We start from the raw sequence: 12,041 nt of genomic DNA on the forward strand, positions 1-12,041 counted from the left end.
CTAGATTATCACGAAACATTTTCACCAGTTATTTGAATTGAATCTATAAGAATATAGAATTAACGAACAACAGTTTTAATATACAAGTATGAGTAGCGAGGTTGAGCATAAGGCTCCTGAAACTACTACCACCAATGAATTAATACATGCTCGTAGTATTACCTCTCAACAGGTTATGAGTCCACTCACTTGCTTTGTAGGTTTAACGATATCAGGGATGAGTAAATTGAAAAATTCAACTACTTATAAATTATGGAATATTAGTTTTCTTTCATATGCTGGTCTCGCACCGCCTGAATTCAAAGAATTCATTCTTGATGATACAACTCATGCAAGAGAGGTTCCTGGAAGAGATTCCACTTTTGAGAGTATGGTTGATCATTTGGTGGTCATTACAGTTAGTAATGACATTTTGGAAGAAGTTAGAGATAAGTCTCTAATTGGGAAAGCTGCTTATCTCTATATTAAAGACCAATATGGAGTATTGCAAATACATGAACAGATTCAATACATTACCGATCTTTATGATAAAATTTTGAGCAACAGTGTTAAGTTTGAGAAAAAGATGCTGTATTTTAACAACATCTGGAAGTTCCTCACAAAAATAAATGAATCGGAACGTGATTGTTTAAAACATTTCATCTGGATTCACCAAACTTCCGCCAGCTTTGAGCAACACTTTAAAGCTCAAAATCCAATCATCTCGGAAAAAGAGCTTACAAAGACAATTAGAATTTTTCCTAATCTAGATGTGAAGACTGTTGCTCTTGCCACGCATGGATTCAAAGGTAGGTCTCAGTCAGAGGGCCAGCAGGGGACACTGCATATCTGTGGATGGCAATGTTTTAATTGTTTTGGTCTCGGACATAATTATAAGCAATGTCCATCACCCAGACGGCTTAGTGCTATCCCTAACCTTGAAGAGCACATGGTAAGACTCATCAAGAAAACACTAGAGTCTTACCCAAAAAGACAATCAACTTCTGGCACGGACAAGAAGAAGGTAATCTACTCTAAACAGTCTGACAATTGGGGTACAAATAAGTCTAGCTCTAAATGCTACTTAAAAGCAAACCCATTTATGTTTTGCTAATAGAGTGGTTCATGCCGAAGATGTGCATGTTATTAGACACTAGAGCTTCTGCCACCACAATTAGAAAGTTTTCAATATATCACTTTCTTCTTGTCAGTTCCAGCTGTTGATTGTCTCTTTGGGTAAGACTCTAGTGTTTTTTTAACAAGTTTAATCATATGTTCTTCAAAATTAGGTATGGCAGTAAGCCTCCGGGGTGATGAAAACTACTTATAGTTATGACCAAGACCAAAACAATGAAAGCATTGCCATCCCCAGATGTGCAGTGTATCAAGTTGATTTTCTGACAGAGGTCTACCTTTAGATCCGTGTGTGGCAAGAGCAACCGTCTTCGCATCAAGATTTGGAAAATTCTAATCGTTTTGGTAAGTTCTTTTTCGGAAATAACAAGATTTTGAGCTTTAAAATGCTGTTCAAATTTGGGTAGTGTTTGATGGATCCAAATAAAGTGTTTTAAACATTCACGTTCTGATTCATTTGTTTTTGTGAGGAACTTCCAGATGTTGTTAAAATACAGCATCTTTTTCTCAAACTTAACACTGTTGCTCAAAATTTTGTCATAAAGATCAGTAATGTATTGAATCTGTTCATGTAGTTGCAATACACCATATTGGTCTTTAATGTATAAGTAAGCAGCTTTCCCAATTAGAGACTTCTCTCTAACTTCTTCCAAAATATCCCTACTTACTGTATTAAACACCAAATGATCAACCATACTCTCAAGAGTAGTACTTCTTCCTGGAACCTCTTTTGCGTGAGTAGTATCGTCAAGAGTAAATTTTTCTAGAATCAAGCGGTACTAAGTTAGTATGTAAAAGGAAAATTGACATTCCATATTTTGGAATTGGATAAATTTTTGAATATGTTGTTTTCAGGTACCAATAAACCTACAAAGCAAGCGAGCAAGACCTGTAACATGTTGAGAGACATTGCTGCTGGTTTGTAAGTTATCTTGAGTTGTTGTCGTTTCGGGAGCTTTATGTTCAACCTCACTACTCATACTTTAAAATTAAAATTGTTGCTCAATAATACAATTTTTAAAACTTCAATCTCAAGGGGATGTTTCTATCTCCTTATATAGTCGAACGTTTTCCCAGTTCAACGTGTTGTTAGTTAATATTTTTTCTCGGTTCAACAAATTAATATTATTATTTTTTTTAACTCCACAGCTCTGTTGTTGGGTCTCAACAACAAGTTACCCAATAATATATTTGTTAAGTGACTTGCTCTAACTATTTTGACATTACGCCTCCTATGCTGAACTCCAAGCTTATCATAGTTTTAGGGGTTGTCTTGTCACATATCACATAGGTAGATATTTTACAATAATTTTGGAGAGGGGTGTTACCCCACACTTACTAAATAATGGTGTGATTGTCACTTTCGATTATATTGTTTCAGCTACCAACTTCAATAGCTTAGAAGTTACAAAAGGATAAAAATTAAAAATTTAAAACTAAAAATTAGAGACTAAAAATTAGAAAATGCAAATGCTAATGCTAATGAAAATCAAAATCAAACTGGGCGATGGAACATACACGCAGCAAAAGGAACCAAAAGATTGTCAACAAATGATTTCTTACATCACCCTGTCAAAGTTAAAGAAATAAATTACAATTTAAAGTCATGAAGCTATTACACTTGACTTTAATTACGTTTCTTTTACATTTTCCTTCAAAAAAAAAATTTTTTTCTGTTTACTATCTACCATTCTAATTTTGCTGCCCACCGAACATGCTTTTTCTTTTCTCCTTTTCTACCTATCTTCTTTACTGGCGACTGTGACAATACCAGCACCCCATTCTCTTGCCCATCTTCCTCGCGTCCAGCAAGATTCTCTTTTCTTTCCTTGTATGCCTGCAACTCAGCTTCTGAATAGAACCCATACCCTCGGGTGCTGCCCTCCAATCTTTCATTTGTAGTCCTTGTCTTTTTCAGAAGCCCATTCCTCAGCTTAGTTCGAAACATTCGGATTATGGCTGTCTTTTCCCCGTGATCACTATTTGTGGGTATTTGAATAACCTCATTTTCGTTATCGGGATAAGGCAACTCACAATAACTCAGTCCATTCAATTCTGTGGCAAAACTCGTGGCATCCTTAACCAATCCCGTCAGCGATTCTATGAGAAAAATCTTAGCCGCATCGTAATGGATATTTGGTTTGGATGGGGTCAAGCTTTGATGTCGTGGTTGGCAAAACCTCTTTGGTGACGATGGAGCACTAGCGGCATGTAAGGGCGGTGAAGTAGTTTGCAACGTTTTTGTAAATGACTGTGATGCTGCTAATGTTGATGATAATGAAGTATTGTTAGAAATCTCACTCATACTTTTGCTCCGTCTAAGCATATTATTAGTTTCAATCAATGGTATACCTTTCAGTCTTTGATGAGTTGAGTTCTTTTTGGAAATCTTGTACGGCTGTCTATCTGAATTCTCTTTGTCCTCGTCTGGCCCTCCTAATCCTCTGGCTCCTCCCGTTCCGTCTATTCCTGTTTTTTGATTAGGATAAAAGTAAGCTCGTAACTCGGGACTAATCTCTTCAATAGGTCGTTTGAGTCGTTTTTGAAAAACTTTGGTCCTATTAACATCATCCATTTCAAAATTATTTTCTTGTATATCGTTGAAAAGTAACTCATCTTGCAATCTTATTTGCTGTTGAGGCTGAATTTGGTGCTGTGGTTTCCATACATGATTATAATACATTGACCTGTTTCGGTACCATTGCAGTTTTTCTGGTTTTTGTTGTTGTTGTTGTTGTTGCTTTGTTCGTAGATTACTAGTGACTTGAAATAATTCGTTGGTAATGTGATTAGTAGTATTGGTATCTGGTGGTAAACATATTCGATATAGATTATTTGTCGATGGAATTGGTGATATTATGGATAATGATTCTGTCCCTGGATTCAGTGCTTCATCTTGTGGTGGTGCAATCATCAGACTATAGTCGATTTCTTCAAATGTGACATCCCCTTCTTCAGACGGCGGCATACTTGAGTTTTTGAACTTTAGTGATGAATAATATCTAGTCTTTCTTTTATCGACAAGCAATTGACTTAATTAAAAAATTGCCAATATCAAATCTCTATTACCTGTTAAATATTGGAGCGTAGTAATCGTTTTAATCTTGAAGACTTTTGTTTTTCTTTTAGGTTTGTGGCAGATGTTTACATTATCACTAAATCTGTATAGATTCCTGATACCTTTGAAGAAAATGATACGTGCTACCAACTGCTTTCTTTTCTGTTATAATAATTTTAATTTATATTTTTTTTTATTTTCAATTTTATTTTTTTTTCATTAAAAGTGTGTCGCGTCAATCCAGTCTCAAGTCTAATTAGGTACTCACGACACTGAAAGAAAAGAAATATTTACCCCATTTGCCATATATAGCCAACCATCAGCTAAAACACGTATCGTGAAACCTGATATTTACTCTTGCTCCAGTACCAATATTCACAAGTTTTTCTGCCCTTACAAACTTTTATTTCATCATCTTGTATTTGCTTTTTCAAAGAAAGAAAAAAATGAGGCCGCCTCCAAATTCCATTCATGAATACTTATACCGTCTTTTGATAGACTCGCCAGGCTTCAACAACTGGGTGCGCAAGATCCATGCACGAATCAATCGTATTCCACTAGAGCAAGTGTTTCCTGAAGAAACTAAGTATTCTCGACAGTTTGATATACACGATTATACGCCTACGAACTGGCAAAAAGTCAATGCTTTTAGGAAAATCTGGTCTAAGGAAATGAAAGAGACATTCAAATTTTGGTAATAAAAAGATAAAGTGAAAATTAAATCAAATTAATGAAATATAATACATTTGAACGGAATGTAAATAAACTAAAGAACACGTTGGCTCGGAGAAGCAAAAATGAAATTATTATGTATTACAAAACAATGCAAACAAACAAACAAGCAAGCAGGTGAAACTAGAAAGAAAAGTTAAAGGAAAAGACAAAAAAAAGATATGTGAGATAAACTATACATCTACATCCATAGCATGAAACCTCAGTTTAATACAACAAGCTGATACTTTAACACTAAATATGGGTTTTTTTTCGGGCAAAATTGGAAAAGAAACAGAAAAAACAAAAATTTTTTCACTTACTTTGAAGTAAACACTTTATTAGGATTGGCCAAGCTGCGTCTGTTTGTCATTGACACATCATCTTGCAATGCCGTAATAACTTCATTATTTGTACCAAACTTGAAATTATCTGAAATGACATTTTGGTTGTACCTCTTGACCTGGTATGGATCTTTTTGATTCTTGAGAATTTTTGAAAGCGACCAGGTAATAATATAATTATCGGTTGATGTAACAATGCTTGTCTCCTTCTTGTCAAGGCCGGTATTGAAGTATGCTGGTGAAAACTTCAACTCCTGGTTACGGTTTTGTTGAATAATAAATGCCTCGTGTTCTGGTTGCAATGCTAATCTACGAGGTGTAGGTTTCTTATCCTTGTCAAAATACGCAGTAAACCCGTATTTACCGGCATTCTTCTGGCCCGAACCAATTTTCGTATCTATAAGCAAGAGATATGTCTTGCACGTGGCCAAGATCCATCTACCATCTTTTGATACGTCAATACCAATTATCGAATCGCCAAGTGAAGGCAATGCGGTTTTAGCATTGACACCAAGTCTATCGAATAATCTAATATCACCTTTACCTGAACCCAACGCAATGTGACCACTTTCCGTGGTAGCCAAGGTTTGAAACTGATTGTTTGTTGTCTTGTAGGACTTGTAGGTACGGTCATTGACTAGTTTAGTACCTGCGAGTCTTGGATCGATGGTGAAAAGTCCATTCAGAGAGATACCAGTCAATATTTGTTGATCTGTGAGTTGCGCAAACTTTGACGTTGGTGCATACGATTTAACAGGAACATTTTCTGAAACTTTCCATTCTTCAACAATTTTACCACGATTCAAATCCATCTTGTACAATGACTTATCATTAAATTCAGGATTGGACATAATCATAAATTGGTCTTGTTGGTGGAGAAGCATCTTCAGTGGATCAAATCTTCTCCCCTTTGTGTCAGTCACATTATTAATGGTGGTTTTATAGTTTAGTTCCCTATCGTCTTGACCAAAAACACCAATCTTGTCACCACGCGCAACAAACGCACGATCTTTGTACCCAACTGTAAGGTATGTGTTTTTGTCCTTTCTGCGAAAGTTTTGAAACTCTTCACTAGTCTCTTTTTCTCTATGCTTCACCTCTGGCTCATTGTCGTCGTCGTCTTCAGAACTATAGTCATCTTCTTCTTCATTTTGCTTTCTGTGGTGGTTGTTGTTGTCGTCATCGTCATCCTCTTCTTCTTCTTCTTCCTCTCTTGCAAGATTTTCAACCTCATCTTTGTCTTCATCATTGACATCCAAATTGGAGAATGCATCAACAAAGTAGTTTTCCTCTGACTCGTCACCAAATTTCCTCTTGTTCAATGTTTCGTACATCAATGCTAAGAATTTGTTTTGAAACTTTGTCAATTCATTAAAGTCATTAAATTTTAACAACCATGAGTTGGCAATAACATCGTCTTTGGTGATTGTATAGTGATTGAAAATAAATGACAAGTGTTCATAATTGAAAGTGGGGCTCATATTCTTACTCAACGTTTTGTTTATCGTTATACCATTTTGCCCATTGATGTACATTGTAAACTCCCATTTACTCAAATCTATCAATTTCAAAGTGGGCGATGTGCTTTTCAACAAAAAGGAGCCGGTAGTCGAGTCAAACCAGTGCAAAGTGAATTTCTTTGTGGAATAGACAGTTGTGCCTTTAGGTTCTGTTTCACTATTATCTTGATCCTCGCTGGAGTCGTTATCACTAATTTCATCCAAAGGTACAAACAAGTGTTGTTTCTTTTCTTTATTTCCACTCTTGATGTCCCTATTTTGCTTCGTCGTAGTAGGAGCAACTTCTTCATCCTGATCTGAGTAGTATTCAAGTTCTTCTTGATCCTCCTCCTCGTCATCATCATCATCATCATCATCATCATCATCTAGATCATCAAAGTTCAACAATTCCAGCTTTGGATCATAAACAAACTCTCTCAATTGCGCCATATCGTTGATTCGAATAGAGCTTTCACGATACTTGGCCTCATAAAGACACTTGTATACTGTAGTCATAAACGATTCAAAATCAGCCAAGCGAACATCTTCGTCGATAACAAATTCAAACTTGTCTCCTAAATCTCCATTCAAGTCATTCCATGCAATGGCCCAACTGCCGCTTCCTGTAACACCGCGGCCTCTACCGCCGAGATCACTGCCAGTCTTGCTATCAACAACCTCCAGTTTGTGGTATTTGAAGATTTTCAATTCTTCGTCTAAAGGAAATACCCATTCGTCCTTGGAATTGTGTCTTGAGTCGTAGTTGCCGCCTGGCAGTAAAAGGGAGCTTGTGGATCTGTGCACTCCACCTATACCACCGCCAGCGGCATTGGCAGTAGTAGCACTAGTGCCGTTTCTTCTTCCGCCACTTAATGAGTTTGCCTCTGCGTATTCTTCATCATCGTCATCATACTCATCATCGTCTTCTCCATCAAAACCGGGGCTACGAAATTCCAGCTCGCCTTCTTGGTATACTTTAGTGATGCACAATTGATACAAAAATGGAGTGTTTGTTTGTTTGATTGAGGCATATGCGTCGTTGTAGAGACACTCTATTGCTCCTTTGGGTGAGTTTTTGGATCGTGTGAGAAACAATTTACCCGAGGGTATAGATGCTACTTCATCAGTGGTTTGAGTTCCAATGAACTTGCGTAAAAAGTTCATCTTTCAATTGAAATCAACCAATTATTTATTACGTTATTTATTCGACTGTTAATCTTGTGTAAAGAGTGGTGATTGGTCTGGGGTGAGTGTTGGGGGAAACGAAAGTCGAGATCAAAGCAATTGTAAAGTAAATTCAGATAAATTACTGATGGCAACCTTGAAGAAGAGGCTGTACCGAATATTTAAAAACTATATTCATAAAAATAAAAAAATAAATTAAATTAAAATAAAAAATAAAAATAAAATAAAGATAAAAAAATAAAAGAAAATTTTATACTGTTTTATTTACATACGTGTAATCAGCTACAAATGAGAGAGAGGGAGGGAGATAGAGGGAAAAAAAACAAAGATTTTGTTAAAAAAGGGGGAAAAAATAAATAAAGGAAAAATTGTTCATTGCTTAAAGGCGAAGGGTGCGGTATATTATATTCTATGGTGTCTGTAGGTCGTGTGCTTTTGTACAATTACTTTCCTCTCTCTATAGCTTATCTTATCTCTCTCGTCAAAATTGTTTTGTTGTTTTTGTTTTCTGTTGTTTTACTTGCTTTTTGGTCTCCAGGTTTCACCACCACCTATTGTTGTTGTTGCTATTGTTGCTATTGTGATGATGGTGGTGGTGGTCTGATGTAGATCAAGAATCCACTCTTGACACCAACCTTGGTATACAACAATTGGGCTCTATGATTTTCAAATTGCGTAGACCAGTAACATTTCTTGCAATTGAGTCTATCTGCCTCTTTGTAAACGTATTCGATCAATTCGCGTCCTACACCCTTTAATCTGCTGGTTTCGCTGACAAATAAGTCATTTAAGTACAAGGCGTTTTCAATAGTCCAAGTATTACGATGTGTCAAGTAGTTGGCAAATCCAATAATCTTGTTAGTTGCTGGGTCGATTGCAACTATGGAGTATACTGGTTCGTTTGGGTCCAAAAACCTGTTGAATGTAGTGTTTGAGATTTCCGCAGTGATTTTGTGCAGTGATTTGTAAAATTCAATGTATCCTTGAGGACCGGTCCAGAGCTGGAGCCATTGGTCTGTGTCCTTTTCTTCGATTGGTCTAATTACTACTGACATTGTAGAAAGTGGTGGGGGAGGGATTTTTTGTAAATATAAATCTAAAGTAGAAAGAAACAAAAAAGGACAAGAATAGAAAAGAATTGAAAAGAATTGAAAAGAATTGAAAAGAATTGAAAAGAATTGAAAAGAATTGAAAAGAATTGAAAAGAATTGAAAAGAATTGAAAAGAATTGAAAAAAAAAAAGTTGAGAGATTGGAATGATTATTGTTTTTATATGAGGAGAAGGCTGTTGAATGGATTGGTTCTTGGTACTATGTATGACTAATTCTATGCCTTTTTCATTTTCACTTTTATTTGATTTTTTGAAAGCGGCTATCAGATCCCGTATTTATAATTTTTTTTTAAAAAAAAAAAAAAAGAGGAATCAAATAGGGGTTAGGGACGGATAAAGAGAGTGTGAGTATGAGTATTTGTAGTAGTTTTTGAGAGGAATGGCGATAAAAATGAATTCCCAATATAGAGATTGCCGCTAGCAAATAATGCTGTTTTTCCAATTACAAGATAAAGCAAAAAAAGTAAAACAGAAAAAATTGGGTTAATAGTTGCAAGTATATGTTCACTCTAAAGAACTTTGTAATCTGAAAAGCGATTGTCGTTGTACATCTTGTTTATGAATTGATTTTGGGTTTGCTAAAGAAATACCCCTTTTTTTTCCCCGAAACTATTCTTTATAGTGAAGTCAACTTATTGTCAAAACTATAGATTTAAAATCAAGTATGTTTTAAAAACAGAGCTCACATATATATCGCTATTGAAAATTAAATAGAAAATTGGCGCGCGATTGATGCAAAAAACCCGTTTTCTACACAACATCAACAATAAATTTGTTGAATTGGGAAAAAATTACTATTAAAAACAACTAATACATAGATTCAAATTTGTCCACTATGTATGATAGGTTACAGTTTCTGCAATTCCTTATACTCTGCTAACTCTAGCTCTGTCTTTCGTTTTCTCTTCTTTGTCTTCTTCCTGTTTGTGCATCCAGTAACTATCCTTCTATAGTGTATCACGTGCTTAAATACACGTGCAATGTTACAGTTGTGTGTGTTTTCAGAACTAAATTTTTGAATTTCACCAACACCTTTCTATATCCCTATATCTAAACACGTCTTTCAATTTGTTAAATATTACATGTCAATTGACCGAAGTAGCCATAGTTCAATGCTGATATAATTACCAAAAGTAGGCAAGGTGTGAAACACATTAGCTTGAGCCAAGTCTAAAATATAAAATAAAATAAAACGTTCAGTATTGCAAATTCAAATTATGTATGTAAGTATGGATTTAACTATACATATTGTCAAGACAAATCGTTTCTTTTTTTTTTCTGTTCTTTCTCCAATACTTTCAAACAACTGTGCGTGTAATACTCCAAAGTTGAAAACATACTAGTAACATTGTAATGAGTCACGTGAGAGGTACGAACTGTGTGTGTAGGGCTAGCAAATTTGTAAGATACATTAGGGAGTGCAGGATTCAAATGTCCATTGTCGAAGTGAGCACATAGGAATTATACTGTGGTCCACAACCACAATTTTTTATTTTTTAAAAAGAAAACAACAAAAATCAAGAAAAAGAAAACCAATAAATTGAAAAAAAAGGGACTGCTATAGACTATTATAACCAACAAGTTGATTGTATATTCAAAAGCTAGTAAATAATGTCTCGACCAGGTATTAATACCAATAACAAAGATGATATCAGCCCCATCTCGGACTCAAGGAGGAACGTTCAAACTCAACATGTAAATCTTAAAGTACAAAACTATTTAACTCAGCATGTTATGGGACCTTTGTCACGCTATTCAGAAATGCGTGTACAAGAAGAAACAAAGCTCAGAAACAAGTACAACTTTAAAAAGTGGAAGCGAGCTCTTCTTGAATATGCTGCATGGACCTCTCAGGACCTTGTCAACTTTATTAATGACTCTAAACCAAAAAGAGATACGTTTACTGTTAACCCTGACTTCAATAAGATTATTCATCACCTAATTTCCCGTACGGTTGATGATGAAATTTTTAAAAGCATCAATTGTAAACAGTTGTTTGGTAAAGAAGCTTACATTTGGATATGCAGTCAGTACGATACTCTTGAGAGTCGTGATATTTTTTTCATGATCAATGACATTTTGAACCAAGCTGCTGATAGCACAAAACCTTCCGGAGAGAGAGCAAAATTGTTTGATCAAGCTTGGGACTACTTTTTGGAGTTGGATGAGGATACCAAGGATTGTGTAAAGCACTTGTTTTGGATGCATGGACAATCCCCCAAGGTTGAGGAAAAATTCAAAGAGTTCAATGTGCAACTTAGTGAGAAAAATCTTCTTGGTTTTGCGGATGAGGATGGTGTTTTAAACAAAAAAGTAAATGCACTTGATGTCGTACACCCCTCAACCACAAAAAAGATTTGTACAGATGAAAAGGACGTGGAAGAAATTTGGAACATTGAATGTTTTAATTGCCATGGATATGGTCACAAGGCTCGAGCATGTCCATCTCCCCGAGGAAGAGACAAAACTGAGATTGGTGAAGGTAAATCTAAGAAAAGACGGGTTTCGGCAATGGTTCAATCAAACTCGAATTCCTCTGCTTTTGATGCCAAAGGTATTGCCAAGCAGGTTATTGAACTCAAAACTGCAACTAATTGGTGTGGTGATAAACCTACCGACCCTGTGGTCAGTACAGTGGTTTTTGCTAATTTCAGTCTACCTGCTAATGCATTGTTGTTGAATATGGGAACAACGGCGTCTGTAGTAAAAGATATTAATGCGTTGCATTTTTATCAGCCTTTCGATACCCCTCGGTATGCAAGGACTAGTGCAGGTACACCTATGAAAGTACTTGGTTGTGGTATGTTGATATTGGAGCTGAGATCATTTCGCATTCGTATTGCGAATGTTGGATACGTTCCTCAGCTCAACTATAGTGTGATCAGTGCAAGAGAGCTAATACAGGATGATGAAAACATCGTATTCTCAGGTGATAAGGTTACTCATAGTACCTATGGAGAGATTGGCACTGGCCTGGTCATGTACGAATGTACGATGAAAGTGATCTACAACACTCATCA

The 12,041-nt window shown here is 35.9% G+C and overlaps 4 protein-coding genes across 4 annotated transcripts; all 4 read right to left on the reverse strand. All coding sequences in view use genetic code 12, as the record gives it.

The window, feature by feature from the left end:
* Positions 1–1,247: 1,247 nt before the first annotated feature.
* Positions 1,248–2,093, reverse strand: PVL30_005394 (uncharacterized protein; the record flags this gene model as incomplete). The annotated part of the gene is made up of 2 exons (XM_001523799.2): positions 1,248–1,876; positions 1,973–2,093. The coding sequence occupies 2 exons, from the start codon at positions 2,091–2,093 to the stop codon at positions 1,248–1,250; spliced, it is 750 nt and encodes a 249-aa protein (XP_001523849.2).
* Positions 2,094–2,797: 704 nt separating this feature from the next.
* PVL30_005395 (uncharacterized protein) lies at positions 2,798–4,470 on the reverse strand (the record flags this gene model as incomplete). Its single annotated transcript, XM_001523800.2, has 3 exons — positions 2,798–4,082; positions 4,323–4,328; positions 4,466–4,470. The coding sequence occupies 3 exons, from the start codon at positions 4,468–4,470 to the stop codon at positions 2,798–2,800; spliced, it is 1,296 nt and encodes a 431-aa protein (XP_001523850.2).
* Positions 4,471–5,201: 731 nt separating this feature from the next.
* Positions 5,202–7,889, reverse strand: vid27 (Vacuolar import and degradation protein 27; the record flags this gene model as incomplete). Its single annotated transcript, XM_001523802.1, has 1 exon — positions 5,202–7,889. The coding sequence occupies one exon, from the start codon at positions 7,887–7,889 to the stop codon at positions 5,202–5,204; it is 2,688 nt and encodes an 895-aa protein (XP_001523852.2).
* A 596-nt stretch (positions 7,890–8,485) lies between these two features.
* Positions 8,486–8,965, reverse strand: HPA3 (D-amino-acid N-acetyltransferase; the record flags this gene model as incomplete). The annotated part of the gene is made up of 1 exon (XM_001523803.1): positions 8,486–8,965. The coding sequence occupies one exon, from the start codon at positions 8,963–8,965 to the stop codon at positions 8,486–8,488; it is 480 nt and encodes a 159-aa protein (XP_001523853.2).
* Positions 8,966–12,041: the final 3,076 nt, after the last annotated feature.

This window comes from Lodderomyces elongisporus, chromosome 8 (genome assembly GCF_030384665.1).
Source record: "Lodderomyces elongisporus chromosome 8, complete sequence".
NCBI classification, from domain to species: domain Eukaryota; kingdom Fungi; phylum Ascomycota; class Pichiomycetes; order Serinales; family Debaryomycetaceae; genus Lodderomyces; species Lodderomyces elongisporus.